This window comes from Semicossyphus pulcher, unplaced genomic scaffold, assembly GCF_022749685.1.
Source record: "Semicossyphus pulcher isolate SPU_LCO1_2020_fin unplaced genomic scaffold, fSemPul1.0.p SCAF_25, whole genome shotgun sequence".
NCBI lineage: Eukaryota > Metazoa > Chordata > Actinopteri > Labriformes > Labridae > Semicossyphus > Semicossyphus pulcher.
The window spans coordinates 5297505-5321174 of record NW_027211699.1 but is presented as its reverse complement, the minus strand read 5'-3'; the positions used below and the strand labels follow the sequence as shown (position 1 = coordinate 5321174).

Here is a 23670-nt window from a genome sequence, read left to right as displayed (position 1 = left end):
AAACACTAGTTTATTGACAAGTCAACCTTCTGGGGGAAGCTGAGTGAATACAAGTCTGTCAAATATCCAACTTAAAACTAACTTCACCTCGGTTTATACTTAAAAAAAAACAATAAAGAAAATAAAAAGTAATACAATAAATGTAGAGGAGTAAATCGTTCAATATCTGCCTCTGAATTGTGGTAGAATAGAAATATAAAGTAAATTTGACTTCAGTATAATTCTTGGCTTTATACATTATATTTACTAACTTTCTACCACTGGTGCTGCTAAAGATAGGGAACGTTTACTTTTTAACATTAAGTTGTTTGTACTTCGCATACCAATTGTACTTGAAAGCAACACTTGACTGCTGAAATATCCCACAGTCCGTGAAGGTAGCAGCAGCGCGCGGAAAAGAAACAATAATGGCAGAAGCGGTGAGTGTCTGACATATCTGCGGCTTTTTATCGATAAAAAACCTCTTCATGTATGAGCGATGTCAAAAACAAGAAGTATAATGTAGTTGTGTTTAAATTTTCAACGAGCAAAAGTGGACAAATTTGCCTGGAAAGCCAGAAAAACAGATTAAACTTCCCCTAACTGCGAATTAACTGCACTAGCATAAAACGTCTAATCCAGTCCTTTAAAATAAGAGTATGTAGTTAACGAGCCGAGGCGTCGGTGACACAGGTCGTCCGCTCGTTCCTCTTTTGGTTTCGCTTTTAAAATCTAGTGATACCAAATACTATAATAGTGACCATTAAACTACCATTTTAACAACGTAAATAAAGCTGGCACTTAGTAACCGCAATTGAAAGTATATCTAGTGTAGCACCCCATTTAAAATGTCTAGTTAGTAAGTATTTGGCTAGCTCATTTAAGGTTAACGTTAGCATTCGTTTTCACTTCAGTAATAGTTGTACCTAGCTAAAAGAAAGCAATTAAAACAATGAAATAAATTCATAAAGGTTATAAATGAATCCCCAGTTCTTGTAAGTGCTAGACGTTGTTTCTAACGGTCATTTTTGAAGCTGTAGTTGGGAGTGATGTTTAGCTCTATTGCGTTATACTGAGTGTTTCTTAGATTGTGTCAAGACCATTCATATCGAGGAAATCATATTTAAAACACCTCCATACGATCTTCTTGAATATGAGATGTATGACAGGGCTGATGCATTAGAAACGAGAAATTAAAAAGTATTGCTCAGTTCTACAAAAAATAAATATATAATGCATCAACACTACTGATGGCTCATATCAAAAGACTTCAAACTGGTCTCCACTAGATTTAACATCAACCTATTAAAAAAAAGTCACCCTAATGTTTTATCTATGTTATATAGACAGCAGTGTAGTGCAGCTCATCACTGCCTGTCTCTGTTCTGCAGGTGTCTGACAGCGAGGTTCAGGCTGTGAAGCCGCCACCCAAACGTAGACGCATCCTCGACCCTTCAGCCTTCGTCCCGGTGCCAATCTACTCCAGCAAGGTAAACAAACGGGCAGCGATCAGAAAAGGCTGACTCTAGAGCAGTGTTATTTTTTTATTATTCAAAATAACCTGAGGGGTTCTGTTGTCAGGTGAGCAGCAGTCTGCAGCTGAAGCCGATGGCAGCCATGTTTACTAAAAAGGAAAACACAGGTGAGTTTGTATTAACGTTGGGAGAAAGCAGAGGGTGATTTTCACCCTGTAAGGTTGATTTGATTTTTTTTTTTGTCTCTGACCAGACGACGGTGTAGACGAGGTTTTGTGGTCTGGATTTTCATCTCAAGGGCCGTCAGCAGCCATCATCAGCCTCAGTGACTCTGAGGAGGACGAATCCGAACATGTGGAGAAGAAAGCAGAGCCGTAAGTACTCAGAGAGCTGATTAATTTATCCACCTAAAACTTTATAATCTAAAATGAGCATCGTTCAAAACAAGTGTGCTGTTAAATCAGTAAATCTGCACCTGGACGTTTCCCGCTGAACAACATTACTTTGATTCATTGATAACATTCCTCCTCCTTTATTTCAGAGAAGCCACCCGCTGCCATTCTCCTTCTCCTCCAGAGAGTCCGGTCAACAAACACTCAAGACAGTTCCTGAAGAAGATCAGGTGAACCAACTGATATAATTGAAGTAGTAATAATAATAATAATAATAATAAAATCTGGCAGCAACCGAAATTGCTTGGATCCCCTTATAACTTTTATGGCATAGTTTATAAATTGGATCCAGCTCCGAAGTTAACAGCTGGTGTATGTTTGTGTTTGTGTCCCTCAGTGAGATCGACAGAAAGCTGCAGGCGGTGAGCTCCCTCCTGACTCCCGAACCTAAGGATAAGAGATCCAGATGTCGCAGAGGATCTCCGTCTCCTGAAGATGATGATGTCATCCTAATAAACTCAAACAACGATGATGATGTCGTCCTCCTGAGCCCAAACGCTAGAGTTCAGGATTCCCCGTACAGCTCTTCAGTCAGAGAGATCCCTCTGAAGATTCGCTGCCGAACAGACGTCCACAAGATCCGGGTGCTGTTGGTACGTACACAGAGACGTCACTAAAAAACATGTAAAACATTGACATAGATGCAGCAGAGATGGAGGAAGATTTACATCAGTGCAAGACTATTTGAACTTGTTGTCTGGTTTGTGTTTTTAGTCGACACCTTTAAGTGACGTGGTGACGCAGCTGTCCGTCATCCTGAATGTTCCTCCTCAACGCCTCCTGCTGATGAGGAAGGAGGTGGAGCTTCCCACAGACGCAACCGTCGGCGAGCTCGGCCTCGGCATTGCAGATATTATCGGTGGGTCGCATCATCGACAGCAAAATTGTTCTCACTATAAAGGCCACAAGTCATGGTCGCCTTCAGAGTTCCAGACTTGCTCAAGTGGTTTGTCGTATCATATGACTAAGTGTGGATGGTCAGTCATAAAGGGTCCGGAAATTTGAAGTGAAAGGTTTTTTAATTATTTTAAGGAAAGGCTGTTTAAAAAGTGAAGTCTGTTTTTAAGATGTATATATATATAATGGTTTGTGTTTGTATAATTAACCTGATTTAAAGCCATATTTTGTTCATTTACTCCCTGGGAGCACTGATGCACTTCTTTAATTTCACCACTAGATGGCCTCAAATCATTAACTTGACCTCTCACCTGCAGCACACAGGGGCTTCTGTCTAGAGCAAGGCCACAACACAGCACGACTCGCATGCTAACATTTGCTAATTAGCAGTAAACACTAAGCTAAGACTGATGGGGAAATTATTAATTTTGCAGGCTTTTGCTCATAAAACCAAAGTTTTCCACACATTAAATGTTTACTATTACTACAAGTAACATATTTTTTAACAGTTATTTTTATGACAAACTGACTCAGTCGCTGGATCATTAGCACATCTGCTCAGGAGATGACTGAAACCATTATTGGTTCTTTAAAACTAGTTGGCAAACAGTTGCTTCAGTACATTTATTGACGTAGCCCTAAGCAGGGCATCCTGATATTTTATTTACCGTAAAATCTGGAATACAAAACACACCGGAATATAAAACGCAGTCTGTTTTTGGGGGTATCCCAGAGCGAGAAAAAAGGTTTGATAAAAAATGTATGCAAGTTATTTCAACACTATTTCAATTTATTTTAATTTAAATCGCATTCAAAACGCACACAAATTATAGCCTTCCATCTGTTTTCACCATGTCCTGTTTAGGGATGCACGATATTGGATTTTTAGCCGATTACCGATACCGATATTTTTTTCCCGCACACCTAATTGCAGAGATCATCAACTCTCTTCTGTATTGGAATTAGCGCACAGTATAATGGTGATACTCTTATCACATTTGTTACAACGGTCGGGGTGACGGGTCTTGAGATGGTTAATCAAATTTGTAGTGTTGAAAGACTTTGCCTTGGCTCCTCCTCGCATCACTGAAGCTGAGCAGTCATTGCAAATAGCAGTTTTGCTTTCTATTTCAGACACTTTGAAGACGTCATCACGCTGCGCCGCGCAGGTCTTCTTTGCGCCGGGGACATTGCGCCGAGGTCGGGCATTTAATCAAGTATGCTGCAGCCCATTATTTTATCGGTTAATTATATTGGCGGATATTGGCGTGTTGGCCGATATCCGATAGTTCATTTTTAATCCAATATCGGCCGATACCGATAACGTGCCGATTATATCGTGCATCCCTAGTCCTGTTTGCTACTGTAGCGGTAGTTGAGCTCAGCCTACGGTAACGTGGATTGTTGTGAGGATGGTGGCTGCACTGGCGATCATGACGCCGCACGTCTGTGAAAAAGCTCTAGCTAGTTTATAGCGCCATCGTCTGGGTAAAACGCAGTAACACAATAAAATACCTCTCTCTGCTTTTTATACCGGTGTATCGGTCGCACTGGTATATAGGACGCAGCGTCTTGTACCCCGAATTTTACGTCATCCGTTTTTCCGCGATAACTTCCGGTTGTATGTATTGATGTATGTCCGTTTACGGCGTCCGTAGAATATGAATGTCTGAACCACATTTCCCCCTGTCCTGTGGAACACGAGCCTGCTGGAAACAGATTAAGTTATTAAAAGATTAAATCAATAAAAGGCTAAAATCAGGCTACAGAGAATAGTAATAATAATCATCCTTCTCATCTCTTTTGCTCTTGTTGTTGTCAGAGTGTGACGTCATGGCAGCAGAGGAGAAAAGCAGCACTGACAGCAGCAGCCGCAGCAGGGGCAGCATCACAGTGAGGCTGCAGAGCAAAGACAGAGACTCCTCACAGGAGTTCTCTCTGCACAAAGTTAGTAGCTCCTCCTCTTCTTTCTCTCTTCTTCACCAGCTTTGTGTTTGTGTTAGGAGCATAACACACAATAATGTCATGATCTGTGTGTGTGTGTGTTTCAGGACGCACCACTGGGCTCCATCTTCTCCCAGTACACGTCCAACATGTCGACCATCAACAAGAGGAAAGTTCGCTTCCACTTCGACGGCTCCAAAGTGACCAAAAGCCAGACGCCGGCTCAGCTCGACATGGAGGACGGAGACATCATCGAAGTTTGGACTTAACCCTTTAGGCTCTTTTCATTTCAAGTGTTATATAAAGAATACTTCAGTATTTGTAAATGTCACTTTATTTGTACAAATATGAGGAAACAAATTGTTATATTTTTTAACACTTCAAAATGAAACACCTGTGTGGTGATGCAGTTCTTTCTGTGATGTAAGAGTTGAGGACATCGTTTAGTTTCCCCCTCCCTCTAGTGTTCCTGCCGACTACTCCGCTGCCTTTCTCTGATTTACTTCTCCATGTCATAAATGCTATCCAGCTAACTTTGGTTTTACCATCTTCCCAGATTTTCCCATGAATTTTGTATGTTTTCAATGAAATCTGTAAACAAGAGTCATCACTGTGTTTCTCACACATTATTGTTTTGCACATCTCATCAGAGGTTTTCTATTTTGCAATCACTCACTTACCAGCACACGATGATATCTCTTAGACCCGACATTTGTTGCTAGTGTGGGTCGTCACCCCTCAGAAATGCAACTCCCAGACGTTTACCATCGTCGTCAATACTGTTTCCTCATTCAATATCATACAGTGTTCCTCACAATCTCACAAGCAGGCTTTTGTCGCCCCTGGGTCTTAGACAAGTTAGGGCTCCCGGACGAGCCCCCAAGACAAAGAGGAACAAGACAAGTATTCCACTCAGTTTGTTGACTTCAACCCACTCTCGCTGAGGTCAACAAAGGGTAGAATCAAAACTTGCTGACACATCTAATACAAAAGGAAAAATTGCAATTTGAATCCAGATAACCCTGAGTCCTGAATTGCTGCTTTAACTACAGAAAATCTTGTTTTTAGACCACAACTCAAAAATATTCAGCTAATTGTCACAGAGGAGACAAAAAAGCTTCAGAGTTTTGAATCAGAAATTATTAAAATTGTTAATCCTAATAGTTGCAAATTAATCTTCTGTTGATTAGCCAATACATTGACAAAGGAATCCAGCATTAGATGTTGTTATTGGGTTATTATTACTGATGCATTCATATACAAACTGTATTTTAATGTTTAAGCTGGTGGATTTGGATTTAATTTCAAGAACCGTTCTTAAAGTTACTTTGATCCTTAAAAGAGCATTATATTTTATAATATTGTCATGTGACGCGCAGATAAGAAAGTCATGTGAGCTGCGAAGCGGAAGTTAGGTCATATCCAACATGGCGGCGGGAGAGAAGTGTTATCTCTGAAGTGTCCTGAAGTAAACATTTAGTTTATTGAATGCAAACCCGGCTAACTCTGCTCTCTGGGACACTTTTATTGTAGACTTTCAACATGGGTTTTGAATAGCATTCACCACTTTGCGTGACGAAGATTACATTTGGAGCGGCGGCAGTAAGAAGAAAGAAGCGTCCACCCTGACTCATCCTCCGAGGTAAACAACATCCCAACAACAGGCTAATGTTAACGGTCACGGGCTCAACACGGCGAGCTGAACACTTAATCTAAGAATAGACAATTAAAAGGCACCATTTTGTCCTCGTTTCCTTATAAAGGCTAAAATAAACCAAAGCAAAGACTTGACGAAATCACCTACGCACCCTTTTACCTTATTTAAATAGACTACCTGACGCCGGACTCCATTTAAAAAACTGCTAATTTAGCGTTAATGTAGATATTCAGTATAGACGTCTTTAGTTACTTAAAAAATAAGTAGCATTGCTAGTATACAGCAATTACTTATATTAATTTTAGTTTACGCATTTCCTTCAACGACTATGAAGAGTTTTTTTCTTATTAATTACGCTACGTAATACTGGAAGAATCCTGAATGGAGTCTGTCGCCAATATGCTTAAGGAAAACTATTATACCTAGCACTTTTATTGTTTAGTTTTTGAGTAATATACAGTGAAAGAGAAACAAGCTCATTCAAGCTCTCACCTCTGATTTTACTGTGAAAATTAAACTGAGAACGTTTTTATAGGTATTATTTGAGTAATACAAGTCAAAGTACTTTTTCTAGAGAATATTAATAGGCCTTCATTGTTTAACTTTAATGTTGGAGGAAAACGTATTTAATACTATTCAGTGCGTTTACTGTGTAGTTTTCACTTGTCAAACTCCCCTCCTTCACGTTTATGTTGGATTAAACCCATTTCTAGCACACATATACTTCTGGACGTAGACTACTTCCTTGAATCAATGTAGTACCTTCACTGTGTAGTTTTCGTGTAAACTAATGTCAAAGTCCCTTCCAGCAAACTAGAGTAAACCTTTTAGTCTCTTGAGAGATAAAACATAATAAAATAAAACTCATTCCCTTCCCTAAGCAGTTGAAAACACTTTTAGCACTAAACTAAGTACTTCTTAGAGCTCTTGCACAAATACTATGAAGGACTTTTCACGTGTAGTTTCGCAGTAATTTATCGCAGACTCCTTAAATAGTTTATGTATTGCAACAAGAACATTGTTAAGTGTTCGTGTAAAAAGGTATAAAAACACTACTGGAACACTGAATTAAGTTTCAAAGTATAGTTCTCTCCATACTACTTGTACTTCTATTAAATTATCAGAAGATCCCTTAAAACGTCTCGAGACATTTCCCAGCCGTCAAAAAGTAAAGTTTGGAGCCTCTTAAAGGATAGATCTTTTTTTTTTTTTTAACAGTGGTAGCTTATTAAGTACTCCTGTGATCAGTGAGGATACCTACTATGGATTAGTGTTGATTAAAGGATCACCCATTGATAACTGATTGGATTAATTTCCAATCAATGTGCTGTGTTAGCAAATGGGTCAAGGTTCAAGACAAGAGAGTGGTCGCTCTTTACATGCAGAGCTCCTCTACTGTGTCTTCTTCTGTCTCTTGTTGGCCAACATGTATTATAGAGCCTCACGTTCAATTCTTGCCCATACACTCTGAAAACAAGTGTCTTTCCAGTAGTGTTTAATGTGTCTGATTTAGTATGTAACATAACAATACTGATTTTATTTCAGGGGCGGCTGTGGCTCATTGGTAGAGTCGGTCGCCTCTTGATCCCTGACCGCTACAGCCACAAGTTAAAGTGTCCATACGCAAGACACCGAACCCCAAATTGCTCCCGAAGGCTCAGCCATCGGGTGCGAATGTGCATAGATACTCTTAGGCCTTTGTCATCAGTGTGTGAATGTGAGTGTGAAAGGGTGAAGGTGACATTTTGATTGCTTTGAGTGGTCTAAAGAATATAGTACAGTCCATACAACATCAGTATTATCTGAGCAGGAGGACAAAGGCTGCAGTTCTCAGTGTCTGAGATGTGGCCTGTTGACCTTGTTTACCTTGATCAATAGCAAGAACACAAGACTAGCTAAAAACCTAGCATGTGGCTAACCGCATCAGGTCAATGTGTCCTTTTGTGGGCAATGTGTTACAAGGACTGTCCTTATGAGGCCGATTACAACGTGTTTGAAAGCAGGTGTGCGCTGCAGGCGTAGGTGAGGACAGCAGAGGAGCAGCGGAGGAGCAGCAGCCAAAGTATCCAGAGCCATATAGACAGAGAGTCGCATCAGTGGCGGTCCAATATGCTGCATGATCCACCATTGCGATTTCGCAACTCTCTCTCTCTAAAGCTCTGAAAGTACCGCTACTCACTCAGTCAGTCACATACGGACCCATGTGTAGGGCCGACCCCGGCTGTCAGCCAGAAATAATTTTATCATCATAGAAAACAAACTAAATGTATCATTTAAAGTCGAGCTGAAACGGCATTTCGAGAGTATCTAGCTTCCGTATCGCGACGTATTTTCGAGTGAAACAGGACGTGCAGGCGGGACATATCATTAGAGGGATTTGATTTGATCGTTGAGAAGTGGGCGTGTCATATCATTCTTGGCGCTCTGCGGCTAAATGTTGCAGATTGATTGACAGGTGGATGTCATGATATTGTTGGTTGAAATCGGTTGGTACTAGCTTACGTAAGCACACGAGATATTTTGTTTTACAGGAAGAAAAAATAATTGGATTTTGATATAAGAATACGAAGAAATTGATTTTCTGTTTTTTTTTTGTCTATATTGTCAAATAGATGTACAACCAAATTTTTTGTTTTTGCATTTTGGCCTTAAAAAAACCACTTGCACCAACGAACAATGATCAGAATTGTAGCAGATTAATTATTTTATTGATTTATTTATTATCATTCCAGCTCTGTAGACGACAAACAGAGAAAGAAAAATAACATAAAAATTAAAACAGGAAGGTAAATAGAGTCATGAAGACTGATGTACCATAACGTCCACTGGAATACATACAAATGATTATATCCTAATGAATATTGTCTACTTTATATTTAATCAATTTCAAAAAACCGTCTCCAGTTTTATTATTTGCTTTTACTTTTCTATCATTTTAAACTGAATATTTTTGGGCTGATGTTTTACAGATCAGTCGATTATGTTGTCGATTACATTTTTATGGAGCTGCTGTTGCTGCATTAATTTTGTCCTTAAAAGCTTTTTCAAACAAAGTGAGAAAAACACAAAAGTAAATGATTTACAGCTGATTTGGTCAGAAAATCAGCGTCCTTCAGCCCTAAACAAACTTTAGGTACGATAGAACTGCAAAGATTAGTTTAGATGTGTTTTGTGCTGTTAGTCGGACAAAAGGAGCAGTTTAAAGACTTAGGCTCTTTGACTAAAGGTTGTTCAGCTGATCAGCAGGTTAGCAGCGTGTGGCCGCTATCCAAGGAAAATAAAGTGTACTTTTCATCAGCGTTTCAGAGGAAGAAGTGTTGAACGTGTACCTTTGCAAACCGCTACATGAGGACAGTTTGAATGTGAGGGCTCTGAAGAGGACGTAGTGTTTTTGCACAGTGACGCACAAATTCTGAACCACATCAGCAAAATGCCTTTGTCATGAGCTGCTCCTCTTCCCCCTGCAGCAGCGAGGGAAGGATGTACTTTAAGTCATAAAAGTAGAGCAATGTCCTCTGTGACTGTTCAACCGTTATGTATCCCATCATTAGATAATAGTGATGCAGGATTTGACTGTAAAGCTGAGATATAGTGCAGTATAAAGTACATTATTTCCTGTGAGACACTCAAGTAAAGCACAAGTACCTCAAACATTAATTATGATACTAAGTAAATGCACTTAGTGACTTTCCCACAGCAGTGATCACATGAGTGATGGTTTCACTCAGGTCATGTCTGTCATTGCTTCTTCTTTCTCTGCCTCTTCCTCTTCTTCACCTCGGGATCTTCTCTCTTAATGAGCACATTGCATCCAGCAGGCAGAAATCCCATAAGGTGCATCGCCACAAACTACACAACCATTTTTTAAATGTATAGAAAATTAGCTCTCCCTAAAGTCAAGATGCTGCTTTGACAATAGCAAGTCAGCAAATAATATTATTAAAGTTTTTTTTATTGTATATAAATGAAAAGATTTGCCCAGGAATGCTTTGCTTTATTACACAGCTGTGTTAAATACTTGATTCTGATTGGTTAACTACGGCATTCCGAGGTCTGTTAATTCTGGGTAACAGACCGTTGCTATAAAGAACAGACCGTTGCTAGGGCTGCGGCTCTAATGACAGAATCCGGAGGACTGACTGTAATCATATCAATCTGCCAAAAGAAGTCCGGTAAATTTGACGTCGGCCTGTTCACCGTGTCTTACTTCACCATCAGTGGAAATGTTTCCATTTAATGGAATAGCTAGCTTAGCTCATTTTAAGAAGGCTGCAGAGCTATAGACGCAGCTCTTACTGTGAGCGTAACGGACTATTTTTAAATGGAAAACAGAAATATAATAATTTTTAAAGCAAGCATTTGTATCACATACTTGATTTCCTAAGTAAAAAGGCGTGTAACAAACGGGATAATGTTTAGTGAGCTGGTTGTTATTGGGAATGGAACCCCAACAGGGTGAGCAGGACGTGTCTCACTTATGGGCACTTCTACTGCTTGCACTTTGTATGTAAAATTCAACATGTTACTTATGCAGAATACTTTTTCATCGTGGTAAAAGTACCTCTATTTATCTGAGTCCTTTAAACCCACTGGATATACAGTGTCTTGTACAAGTGAAACAGGGTGCTTGAGGACAATAAAGACAGTTACAAAATGATCAAAGCAGAAATCAATCAAACAACAAATAAACAGAGTGAAAAAAAGAAGAAGAAAGTTCTGTTTGATGGCCTTGAGAAGGTAGGGGGTGTAATGAGAGCGGTTTCTCTGTGTGTGAATACACATGTAGCAACGTGTGGTGAGGATTCGTAAAGGGGTTGAGTGAGGTTGGGGTTGCAAGGTGGATGGGGGTGGGGGTTATGAGCTGCACTAGAAGTTGCTTACCGGAGCTACACTGCCGATGATGTGAGCGTATGATGTGAGAGGGGCTGAGGAGCTGGATTAGATGTTGTCTTTGGGGCTGGGCCCAACAACGGCAGACCTGTACAGTATCCTTTTTAAGGGGCTGATGCATTTAGAATAGAGCTGCATTGACTTGCCATTTAGTTGTCAACTATTAAATTAATGGCCAACTATTCAGATAATAATCATAGTAATCAATTAAGGTTTTTTGTTTGGCATTTTTTTAAAGACAGGAAGTCATAATCTTCTGATTCGGGCGTCTTAAATGTGAATATATTCTCGTTTCTTTTCAAGAGCTTGGTGTCTTTTGGTGTTGTGGGACTATAAACATCATGTAGTGAACCCACAGTCACATTTGTTAACAGTGTGTTCAGAGTTGATAACAGCAGGAGATAAACAGGATTTTCCGGTTTAGCTGCTGCCACAGTCACCGTGTGTTAGGGCCCAAATTAAACAGCTCTTAAGATTGTGCTGTTATGTTCTGTATGTGGTGCCAACTGTTATTTTACTGTGAGAGAAAGTCATGTGATCAACATGAATTTTCATCTGTTTGTCAATATGATCATGCCTTTGCTTAGAATTGATTCTTAACTATTGAAGAAGCGTGTCTCATGTGTTCACCATTGTATTACTTTGTTCATGTTGTAAGTTAATGATGAATAAGACCGTTCAATGTAAGTCTGGATGGGAGTGTGAAAGCCCTTCCTGTGTGTGTGTGTGTGTGTGTGTGTGTGTGTGTGTGTGTGTGTGTGTGTCTGATGTATCAAAGAGATGTGAGGAAAAGAAGATTAGGGATGAGTATTGATTATTTAATGAACTCAAATTACATCCTGAGTGTAATCATGTGTATCCTGTTGTTTCGTCAACACAACATGACCTTCTTCTACTGTTCCACTTTGTCTTTTCTCTTAGTCTTTAAAATGACATCAACAAAATTCATGTGTTTCTCTTTAAAGGAACTTTTTACTGTGTGTTAAATTTTCTTACAAACATTAAAAAGATTAAACGAGTGATGATTGTGTCGGGCTAACCCGCCTTCCCGATCCCTCTCCCCAGCGTCAGCCATGTCTCTGGGCGAGCCCACGTCGGAGTCAGCGCCGTTCTTCTCCGATGACAGCGAGGCGGAGGGTCCGGAGGAGCGAGGTGCCGGTAGTGGAGGGCATGGGGGTCAGGGGGCGCAGGAGGAGTCGCCATCCGGGGTGTCCAAAGTCCGAGCGGTGCTGACCGTTCTCATCCTCTGCTACATCAACCTGCTCAACTACATGGACAGGTTCACCGTGGCAGGTATGGTACACCTGCTGCATCAGCGCGGTCAATCAGAAGCTTTACACTGACTTTTTCCATTTTTTGATACATTTATTCTTTAAACTTTAATTTGTGTGCTTGGACGAAGTTTAACTGGAACACTAACTTTATATTCCATATAACATTTAAGCAATGTCACATGAGAGGGAGTGATGTTGTACTGAATATCGTCATGGCTGTGATTGGGTCGTAGATAATCACAGCCGTGCTGATATTCAGTATAACATCACGACCTTGAGTGTGATATTTCTTTTATACAAAAGTTATACAAGCGGCAAATAGTAGTAAAAAGTAACAATCAAACAGCAGATTATTTTTTGCTCCATCAACTCGACTAGTTCCACAACTTAACTGAAACTGGACTTTTGTTGCCGAGCAACCCAAACTGCATCTGTTTTTATCATGTACATTCAGTACATCATCAACCAGTGAAATAAGAGTCTGCTGTGTGATTCAGAGGCACCAGCTTGATCAATGTAGACACACACAGTCTGCTGTGACGTTAATTAACAGTATTCAGAACACCTGGCTGAGGCGGAGTGATACACAGAGTGAAAAGTCCCAGTCATGTTGTTCTCTAGATCAGCACTCATGGAATGCCTCTTGTCCAATCAGATCACTTGGTCAGAACTAATTGTTGTATAAATGAATTTGACTAATAGAAGATTATTCTTACACTACAGACCACTAAAAAGAATATATAGTACTCTGACTGTCTTTTATTAATGTAAAAATTTTAAAATTTAAATTCTGTAAAATACGCTAAAAGAAGCTTAAAACTATCGAACGATTTGTCTACTAAATGTAAATATCAGACATGTTTTTTTAGTCAGCTACTTTTTCGGGTTTAGATATTTATAAAGTTTGTATTTGAGCTTAAACTAGTCTCTTATTTAGTCAGATTATTCACAGTTTCAGAGTTCAAGGTGACTTGTCTTGGCTGACCAACAGTCCAACAATATTCATCCTACTGGGATAGAAAACAGTTGATCGACTGAGGTTTTCAGCACCGTTTGTGACAACTTCCTGTTGATGTTTAAGCTTCTGTTACTGTTAAAGCTTACACTTGAAACTTTTGTTGACTCCACCAGGCGTTCTCCCTGACATAGAGCAGTATTTTGGGATCAATGATGAGAAGTCTGGCTTACTCCAAACAGGTAAGAAAACCTTAAAATTCATCCATCTCACTAAAAATACCAGGAAGGAAATTTTGATTATTTCTAGATGTGATTTCATATCCAGGTCATCAGTGACGATCAGCCCTGGGCGTGTTTGTTTCCTTCCAGTTTTTATCTGCAGTTACATGTTCTTGGCTCCGGTCTTTGGATACCTGGGTGACAGGTACAACAGGAAGATCATAATGAGCTTTGGCATCACATTCTGGTCTTTGGTGACACTTGCCAGCTCCTACACCCCCAGAGAAGTGAGTCACATGTCGTCTCTCTGAAACCGTTCACTGTGCTCTTGTTGTGGTTGCGGTTTTATGTTTTCTTTTCTCCCACCTTCCTTTTCCTGCAGCATTTCTGGGTCCTGTTGTTGACACGAGGCCTTGTTGGCGTCGGAGAGGCCAGCTACTCCACCATCGCTCCCACCATCATCGCTGACCTTTATGTCGGGGGAAAGAGGACGAATATGCTCTCCATCTTTTATTTTGCCATCCCTGTTGGCAGGTAGGTTTAATAATACTGGTTATATTCTGTGTCTCGCACTTTATGGACTACCGTTCTGATGTTTTGATTTGGGCATTTTGGCCACCGCTCGATGCACCACTCGATTCAGACTTCTCAAAGTGTCTTTTAGTACAACTGAATGCTGAACAAGACATTTTCAGGTCACGGTAGCATCACAGGTAGCCACATCCTAAAGCATACCCTGCTTGATCCTCTATTTTACTCTGAATGGGACCATGATTTGCAAATTGAACATCACGCTGTATTTAAGAAGACTTGAAACTAGTAATTGAGACCATAAACTCAATAGTAAAATGCTTACTGAGGTAATAAATCAACTGAAAGTTGGCTCATTTTCTCATTGACTTCTATACAATCAGACATTTTATTCACGCAGCACAGTCGCCCCCTGCTGGCCAATATTGTTTAGCTACTACTCACACAAATAAACCAAGAAATTAAAGAGTTAGACTTTGCACATGAACAATGTATCCTTTTGTTATTAAATGGGGTATTAAGCTAATTTCAAGCTTCGTATTTCCCTCTGTGATACCTGTGGATTAGCTTAGCATCATTTACAGTTAAAAAACTTTTTTTCCTCACGCTGGTGCTCTGTGCAGGCCCTCATACAGCCTCTGCCTGAAACAACTCAGTCAGCTCTGTCTCTTTAAGAAACCCCGCCCCTACAAGCCCACTTCTGATTGGCCAGCTCTCCGAAGCCTGCTGAGGCTGCACTTTGTGACATCACAAATTGCAGCATGTAGAGAAAAACTGTGTGAAACCTGGCGTTACATTGTAACGTTATATATATATATGTCTTAAAATGTGAATACCCCCTCTTTAAGTATCAAACAGGACGTTCTCCATCTGACCATCTTGTCGTTCTCTCTTCTTCATATCAGCGGTCTTGGATACATCGTGGGCTCACAAGTCAGTAATCTGGCGCAGGACTGGCACTGGGCTCTGCGGGTACGTCTGACTGCTCTGCTGTCCGGACACACATGACAGATGTAGCCGTAACATCTGGAACTGATCATGTTTAATGTTTGTCCTCTCCTCAGGTGACCCCGGGGCTGGGACTGATCGCTGTGCTGCTGCTGCTGTTAGTGGTGAAGGAGCCTAAAAGGGGAGCCATCGAAGCTCGGCCGGAGCACCACCTGCACCAGACCAGCTGGTTAAAGGACCTGCACGCTCTCAGCAAGAAGTAGGTTGTCACTTATCTATGATGCAGTTTCCCCGAAGAGATCTTTTCTTCTTCTTGATAATTTTTACAAGTTTCACAAACCACCCTGAAACTCTCAGCTCATGCATGAACACAGGGCAGCCCCCGGAGAATCAAAATATGAATGTACGTTTGGGAAGCAGCGGCTGTGTGCGACACATGATGCTGCTGTCGCTTGCAGCCTGCAGAGCTGTGCAAATATCTGTGAAACAGCCGTCAGGTGCCAAATTTTGGCTGAGCACTGCAGCTCTGTCTGTTACCACAATGTCTGAGTCATTGTGGAACATTCACGTAACTGAAAGGTTGATTTAATACAAGAACAGTCATCAAACGCCACAAAGTTTACAGATTATTATGAAACTCCTTAGAGATATTCAGATCTCGTGGTTCTCAGTTTTTTATGCAGGTTGCTTTGTTCTGATATGTTTAAACCTGGGCTTTATTTCGACATATTTTAGGTCACACAATAACACATTAAAATGATACATTTACTTAAAGGGGACATATTTGAGCTCTGCGGTCAGTGTTCTATTATTCTTAGGTGTTTTTGAATCACGTTGGTAAAGTTTGTTTCATTTTAAAAATTGTATATACATTTTAATTTAATTATTTGTTGGAGCCTCTCCTTCCTCCTGAAACCAACAAGCCATTCAAAAGTAAGACCCACGTGGGGGAGCAGCCGCAGAAAACGTGGCTGCTCTAGGATCAGTTATTGGGCCTTATATGTACGAGCCAGAATCGCCAGGAAGTATCAGAATGGTTGAAATCTTGACAACGACTTGACTACAAGCTCGTGCAAGAAGGCAGCCTGAGGTGAATGAAGGTGAATGACGATTGGTTGATTTCAGCGAAAGCAGGGTACTACGTAGAAAAAAAGATACGTAGAATTCAGAGGCTACTTTTTAAAAATGTCCTTCTGGAAAAACACGGAATAATGCAAAAGATATGGCCCCTTTAAACGAGGCGGCGGCACTCAAAGAAACTCCCATGTTCTGCGGGGTAAAACGACTGGTTTTGTCAATGGAGTCTGGTGGCTTTGAAGAGAGCGAAGTGCCAGCTGTCTTTGTGTTTTTAAAAGACAAAACTGTCTGTAGGGATCATGTCTGTAATGTAATGTACTTTTATCAGACTTATTTGCCCTCAAGGATTACATTACAGCCATTACTGCCTATTTACAGCTGCTGTATAAAGTATCACTATCTAACTAACTGGACCCCTAAATGTGTCAAATAGGGCCCAGGTTTAAGAATACCGTAATTCCCTTTAATGCGCTTCCCTTTGAGAAACTCAACGATTTTAGTTGTTACCCTGCAGCTGATCCGTGTCTCTGCTTCCTCTGCAGCTACAGCTTCGTGTTGTCCACCTTCGGCTTCACAGCGGTGGCGTTTGTCACCGGCTCTCTGGCTCTCTGGGCTCCGACGTTCCTCTTCAGAGCAGCCGTGTTCACAGGGGAGAGAGCTCCCTGTGTGGAGGGAAACTGCGCCTCCTCAGACAGGTGAGTACATGTGGAGAATCCCGCTACTGGGAGCACCTTTTCATGATGCCTGTTCTGATAGTTTTATGGTTAATAGGACGAAAGAGGCGGGCTGTGCAGTGGTAAGCGCTGTTGCCTCACAGCTAGAACGTTGTGTGGAGTTTGCATGTTCTCCTGACATGCTTGTTAGGTTCATTGGTGACTCTAAATTGTGTGTAGGTGTGAGCGTGACAGGTTTTCTGTCTCTATATGTCACGCCTGTGATTGACTAGCGATCAGTCCAGGGTGTAACCCCACCTCTCGCCCAATGACAGCTGGGATAGGCTCCAGTCCCCCGCAACCCTGAACAGGATAAGCGCTATAGATAACTAATGGATGGAGGACGAAAGAGCAGCACCCTGATACTGTTTCTCTTCTTCAGTCTGATATTCGGAGCCATCACCTGCATCACAGGTGTGCTAGGCGTCGCCAGCGGCGTGCAGGTGAGCCGGAAGCTCAGGACGAGGACGCCCAGAGCCGACCCGCTGGTCTGCGCCGCCGGTCTGCTCCTCTCGGCACCTTTCCTCTACCTGGCCATCGTCTTCGCTCAGGAAAGCACAGTCGCCACATACGTGAGTCCTTACGCAAATAATTTAACATTCAAACATTCAAACACAGCAATAACCAGACTAGTAACCATGTTTCTCCTTCAGGTGTTCATTTTCTTCGGAGAGACGTTCCTGTCCATGAACTGGGCGATCGTGGCCGACATCCTGCTGGTGAGAACCACGTCTCACGCTTTATGCACAAAGCAGTTCTCAAGTCTTCTGTTCAACCGCTCTGTTTGTTTACTCTGCGTAGGAACAGCAACACCTGTTTTTATTTTTTGGCCTGTTTCATGGCTCGATTCAGAGAGAGAAGACGGTGGATAGTGTCGGAAACAGGGGAAGAGAGAGTGGGGACGACACACAGAGAAGGGCCGAGGGTGGGAGTCGCATTGAGGACTGTAGCCCCTGTATGTGGGACCAGGATTTAACCAATGAGCTAAACTGGCGCCCCATCAGGACATCATTGTGTTGTGATAAACCGCTTTTTAGAGCTGCCTTTTGTTGTGAGAAGCCTGAGGCACACCTGTGTAATAATCAGGCTGTTAAACTGAGCTCAGTAACATTTGTAAAAAGCTTTGAGAGAAATAAGCCTTTTGTAAAACCTTTATTTCAGCAACAGAAACCAGAGAGTTTGTGCTTTCATTCAGTGTGACTAATTAAAACACACTTTGTCTGTTTGTCAGTACGTGGTCGTTCCCACTCGTCGCTCCACGGCCGAGGCGCTGCAGATCGTCATCTCACATCTGCTGGGAGATGCGGGAAGTCCGTACCTGATCGGAGTGGTAAGTCATTAGAGACGCGCACACATGCTGAACAACATGATCAAAGACACAGAACACGGCAGGCAGAGGATCAAACATTGATCTCTAAGTAAAAGTTTGTATTTAGTGTATTTAGATCATGTGAAGAAGAAATAATTTATATAAGGATTAAAGTAAAGATCTTTCAGGGTCATCTTTTTCACTTTTTAAAGCAGTTCATGTAGTCGGGGTGAGAGATCAGAGGAGGCAGGTTTCTCCAAAGAGATTTCCCCTGGATTACATCGATTTCTTGGTGGGTTAACAATGTTCCTTATAAGATCTTTATAAGCCCACGTGTGTCTGACAAGAGACCTCAGGTGGGTAGATGTGTCCTAGTGGGCCTAATGTTTAACATAAATCCACTCAAACTCTGACTGGAACTGAAACTAAAGGTGCTTTTCCGACCAACTCTAAACTAAATGGTTCCTGCGCCCCACTGTTGTCTGCGTTTCCACGGTGGCCCAAACTCCCCGGATGATTAGGCCAATGACGTGTGGAGAATCAATAAAAATAACTGATGACTAAACAACGATGACGCCATGAAACGGGCCAATCTGTCATCTGCTGTAGGCTTTCTTCTCTGACTCCGTCTCAAAGCACGGTGATAACAGCGAGCCTGCAGCTGCAGTATTTTAAACAAGGCGGGTGAAATAAAACGCCGCGAGTATTTGACCAATCAGAAACTATCAGCACTGCAGGCCCCGCCCTGAAAGTTCCTGGACCTTTGGAAAGTACTACCCCCGAGCAGGGACTTTTCAGGGGGTAAATCAATTACCCCGGAACTAGATTTAGACCCTGGTTCCTCAAAAGGTTCCTAGTTGCTGGGGAAACTTCCTGCTGTCGAAAGCACCTTAACAAGTGTCCTGAAGACGTCCTGGCAGGTGGACTTTAATACCTCTGGACAGGGCCAGGCTAGCTGTTCCCACCTGTTTCCAGTCTTTATGCTAAGCTAAGCTAACCAGCAGGCTGTAGCTTCATATTTACTATACAGACATGAGGGTGGTGTCAGTCTGAACATCTTACACATAACAAGAAATCAAACAGAACGCAGGTGAAGGTAACAGTATGCAGGTACACGGTGCACTGTATTATGTTTGAATATAACACGTAGCTAAGGCTGTCTGATAAAAGTAGTGCAAAACAAACATACAACATTTCCCTCTAAGATGGAGTTGAGTAGAAGTATGAGACTGAAATACCTGGTCCTGCACTGAACCTGCTCTCTGTGCGTCTCAGGTGTCGGACTCTCTGAGGAAGACGGACTCGTTCCTGTGGCAGTTCAGATCCCTGCAGCTCTCTCTGCTGCTCTGCTCCTTCGTAGCCGTTTTGGGCGGGGGCTTCTTCCTCGCCACCGCCCTCTTCATCGAACAGGACCGGAACCGCGCCGAGAACTACGTCCCTTCAGGTGAGAAGGACCGTGGATGTAACCAGAACGGCGTTGGGTCAGTGAATGTCTCATGTAGTCGATGCTTTTACAGAAACCTCAGACAGTTCTCTCACATGGGTTTGATTAGTGTAATGAAACCACAGCTTATAAATAAGTTCGACTAGTTGCTGTGGTCCTGACTGAAGTAGCATTTTCACCAGCTCTTACACAGTTGTTTCATGACTTTGTAACTTTTTTAAAAAGCATACTTTATAAATCATAAAGGTTTAAGAACTTATTATTTCACTTCCTGTTTTGTCCTAGCTCGCCCCTCTTTATAACCATAACATAAATGACTCCTACAGGTAAAATTCTTGTTTAAAAATCTTAAACATATCACATTGGCTACAGTTTTTTTTCACTGTAGAAGAGCTCATCTGAACTACTTTAAATGCTTCTGTGAAGTTAAAAGAAGGGCGCGGGGTTAAAACGATCTTGTACATGATTGTGATAATATGTTGACAGTAGGGATGCACGATATTACTGGCACGCTATCGGTATCGGCAGATATTGGTTAAAAATGAACTATGGGATATCGGCCAACACACCGATATCCGCCGATATAATTAACCGATAAAATAATGGGCTGCTGCATACTTGATTAAATGCCCGACCTCGGCGCAATGTCCCCGGCGCGAAGAAGACCTGCGCGGCGCAGCGTGATGACGTCACATGTGTCTACCTGCAGCATGAGAGAGTTAGAAGCCAAAATGTCTGTGGTGTGGAAGTTTTTCAAAGAGTCCGAAATAGATAGAAAACTGCTATTTGCAACGACTGCTCAGCTTCGGTGATGCGAGGAGGAGCCAAGGCAAAGTCTTTCAACACTACAAACTTGATTAACCATCTCAAGACCCGTCACCCCGACCGTTGTAACAAATGTGATAAGAGTATCACCATTATACTGTACGCTAATTCCAATGCAGAAGAGAGTTGATGATCTCTGCAATTAGGTGTGTGGGAAAAAAATATCGGTATCGGTAATCGGCAAAAAATCCAATATCGTGCATCCCTAGTTGATAGTTATGATTTTGTACTCTATATGGATAAATCTAACATCACGCAGCAGAAATAAACACAAACACATTCAGTCTGCAGGTTTTAGATATTTAAACATCCATTCTCTCGTGCTGTTTCAGTCGTATCGTGGTTGTTTTTAAAGATATTTTTAACAGGCTGAAAGATCTTAGTCATCAAATGTTTGGAGGTCATAAGAGAAACAAATGTATCTAAAGCTTGCAGCAGCTCGGTTGCAGCCACTAAACTGGGTCAGTTACCTTTTAAAGAAGTGGAGACTTCTGCAGATAGTTCTGCTCCCTGTTGAAACCCTGTGAACGATGAACTCCTAGCCTAAAAACTGAGCCTAAGTTAGCAGCCCCTCTTGACATTCAGGGCCTTTCTCAAACCCTCTCACACCCTCTCCTTACGCACTTCCACTCCGCTCGAATGGAGGCTCCGCCACGTAGAGTGCCGTCCCAAACCTCTGAGTGTGGAGTGTGGACACTGCTTCAAATTAACAGGAAATAATATCCTGACGTCTCATCTTAAAGTTATATTCAGGATCTAATAAATTCTTTTCTTGTTTAGAAATGATACAAGTGAAAAGTTTAAAGTGTTTTACATCAACGTGGGCGGTTGTAAAAACTCAGCAGGTCATTAACATGACTTTGAAAAATATATTTACAAATAAGAAATGTCACCAAGGAAGCTCAGAGTTTATGTTCCTCATGATGCGGAGTTTACTTCGCCTCAGGGGTATTTATGTAGCTTTTATTGTCTGCATGACATGAAACCATGGTTGCACACGTTTCCTGTCTCCGCTGGAGTGAGGGGAGTTCACCTCAAAGCTCGGCGCTGTATTTAAGCCCTTCTCCAAAACGAAGGGTTGCTCCGTTCAGCTGCGAGTGTGACGTCAAACAGAGTTCACTCTGTGACGGAGTGTGAGTGGGAAGAGGGGAAGGGTCCTGTTTGAGAGAGGCCCCCTGTGTACGATGAGATGAAAAGGAAAGCTGCTTCATGCAGTGTTTGAATTATCTTTACTGAATAAAAACAACCTCAGCGTGTGTTGATAAACTGTGTTCGGAGGTTTCTTGTTCCATCATTATCGAGATATTTTTTGCAGTGTTGCCCAGCTCTTGTTTCATGTAAACATGTTCTATAGGATGATCATTTTCTGTTGTGAAAAACAGAATGATGTAACTTTTCTCCTCATGTTTCTGTCTGCTAACAGATGACGAGCCGATCGTCGTACCGAAAAGCGGGCGGTCCACTCGGGTACCGGTCTCCAGCGTTCTGATCTGATGACGGCTCTGGTCCGACGTCCTCCTGTGGCTATTTAAACTGAATCTTTCGGGACTGTGACCCGGGGGACTATCTGCCATGCAGAGACGTTTTAGAAGGCTTTTATTTTTACATTCTGGACATTACTTTTTATACTTTTACCCTGGAACACGGCGCCATCTTTGGAGAACTTTTTGTCTCCTGATCTTATTTTTTTGACTTGAAATATTTTTAGAGCGGACATAAAAGCGAGCACAAGAGACTCTGAGGAGACGCAGCGGAGGCTGCTCGGTGGGGCCGGACCTTCTCTACTCTGACAGATGACTCTTTGACCCTCAGCAGGAATGATCCTTGATCCACATCCTCAATAAAACCACGACCAAAACCAGACTGTGCTCCTGAACCCTCACAGTTTTTATAAACAGGAAGAGCTTTATTAATCACTTTTTACATAACCATGTATTTGTATGTTTGATCTGGTTTTAATTATAACACTAACCTTCTTACAGTTCATGAAGTGGCAGTACAAGAACCAGGAGAGAGATGAATATAAGGCTGGATAATATTCCCTGTTTGTTTTACAGGCATTACATCTGGTTTCAACCCCGTGTTTTTAGTTCCATGTATTTCTCGCAGGTTTCTGTTTCTGCTTTTTTCTTTGCGTCCAGTTGGAGCTTCACCGAGTCGATTGATGGTTTGTCTCAGCAGGTCGCACGCACACTGCAGGAAATATCAAAAGGGTTATTTAAGCAGTAAAAAATGTTTTAAATGAATGTTATGAATCAAAGTTGTTTGTTAAAATCAGATTATTTTAGTAAATCTTTTTTTGTGACTTATTAAAGGAGAATTAACTTGTAAACGTTTGTGTTTGTGTGTTTGAACTTCGTACTTTTTGAATAAATTAACAGGATGCACCAAAGAATAAGAAACATATCTGAAAGCGCAGACAAATTAATATTTAATTGAAATCAGACAAAAGTCAGTTTCGACCAAATAATCTGATTGGACAAGAGGCGTTCCATGAGCGCTGATATAGAGAACAACATCACTGGGACTTTTCACTCTGTGTATCACTCCGCCTCAGCCAGGTGTTCTGAATACTGTTAATTAACATCACAGCAGACCGTGCATGTCTACACTGATCAAGCTGGTACCAGACTCTTATCTCACTGGTTGATGATAAATTAAAACAAACAGATAACTGTAGATGATAAAAACAGCTGATCTGTGGTCACCTGGAGACACAGAGTGCAGGAGAATGTTTGGGTTGCTCAGCAACAAAAGTCCAGTTTCAGTTAAGTTGTGTTACTTTTTGCTACAATTACGGCCTGTTTAACTGTTGTATAAAAGCTCCCACCTCATGCCTGCGACCGAATCACAGCTGTGATGATGTTCAGTACAACATCACAACCTCTCGTGATCTATATCGGCATGAGAGAAAATACCAAACTATTCCTCTAATAAGACCTGGAGCTGCACAGGGTTAGATGTCCAGATTGGTAGCACTTTCATATCTGTGGGGTAAATATGAAGCAGGAGGTTAGCTTAGCTTAGCATAAACACTGGAAACGGCTAGCCTGGCTCTGTCAAAAGGTTGCTCTGCTCC

General features: G+C 41.6%; 2 protein-coding genes across 3 annotated transcripts; both read left to right on the top strand.

Annotated features, from left to right (window-relative positions):
- The first annotated feature begins 377 nt into the window (after nt 1–377).
- Nucleotides 378–5337, top strand: nfatc2ip (nuclear factor of activated T cells 2 interacting protein). The gene is made up of 9 exons (XM_069676294.1): nt 378–419; nt 1371–1469; nt 1561–1621; nt 1708–1828; nt 1996–2076; nt 2244–2499; nt 2621–2765; nt 4626–4750; nt 4855–5337. The coding sequence occupies exons 1-9, from the start codon at nt 408–410 to the stop codon at nt 5014–5016; spliced, it is 1062 nt and encodes a 353-aa protein (XP_069532395.1). The 5' UTR covers nt 378–407; the 3' UTR covers nt 5017–5337.
- An 849-nt stretch (nt 5338–6186) lies between these two features.
- spns1 (SPNS lysolipid transporter 1, lysophospholipid) lies at nt 6187–22923 on the top strand. 2 transcript variants are annotated; one of them, XM_069675929.1, is made up of 13 exons: nt 6187–6389; nt 12360–12587; nt 13700–13765; nt 13895–14031; nt 14127–14278; nt 15181–15247; nt 15340–15482; nt 16843–16995; nt 17396–17585; nt 17667–17732; nt 18245–18343; nt 19598–19766; nt 22015–22923. In XM_069675929.1, exons 2-13 carry the CDS (start codon nt 12368–12370, stop codon nt 22083–22085), a joined length of 1533 nt encoding a protein of 510 aa, XP_069532030.1. In that variant the 5' UTR covers nt 6187–6389; nt 12360–12367; the 3' UTR covers nt 22086–22923. The 2 variants fall into 2 exon arrangements, with proteins under 2 accessions (XP_069532030.1, XP_069532031.1); XM_069675930.1 differs by having other exon boundaries at nt 19598–19803; nt 22015–22087.
- Nucleotides 22924–23670: the final 747 nt, after the last annotated feature.

Coding starts and splice junctions, on each gene's coding strand:
- spns1 (XM_069675929.1), top strand. CDS start 12,368: ATGTCTCTGGGCGAGCCCACGTCGGAGTCAGCGCCGTTCTTCTCCGAT. Junction 15,248..15,339: donor ACTGGCACTGGGCTCTGCGG/GTACGTCTGACT, acceptor TCCTCTCCTCAG/GTGACCCCGGGGCTGGGACT. Junction 18,344..19,597: donor GTCCGTACCTGATCGGAGTG/GTAAGTCATTAG, acceptor TGTGCGTCTCAG/GTGTCGGACTCTCTGAGGAA.
- nfatc2ip (XM_069676294.1), top strand. Junction 1,622..1,707: donor TACTAAAAAGGAAAACACAG/GTGAGTTTGTAT, acceptor GTCTCTGACCAG/ACGACGGTGTAGACGAGGTT. Junction 4,751..4,854: donor AGGAGTTCTCTCTGCACAAA/GTTAGTAGCTCC, acceptor TGTGTGTTTCAG/GACGCACCACTGGGCTCCAT.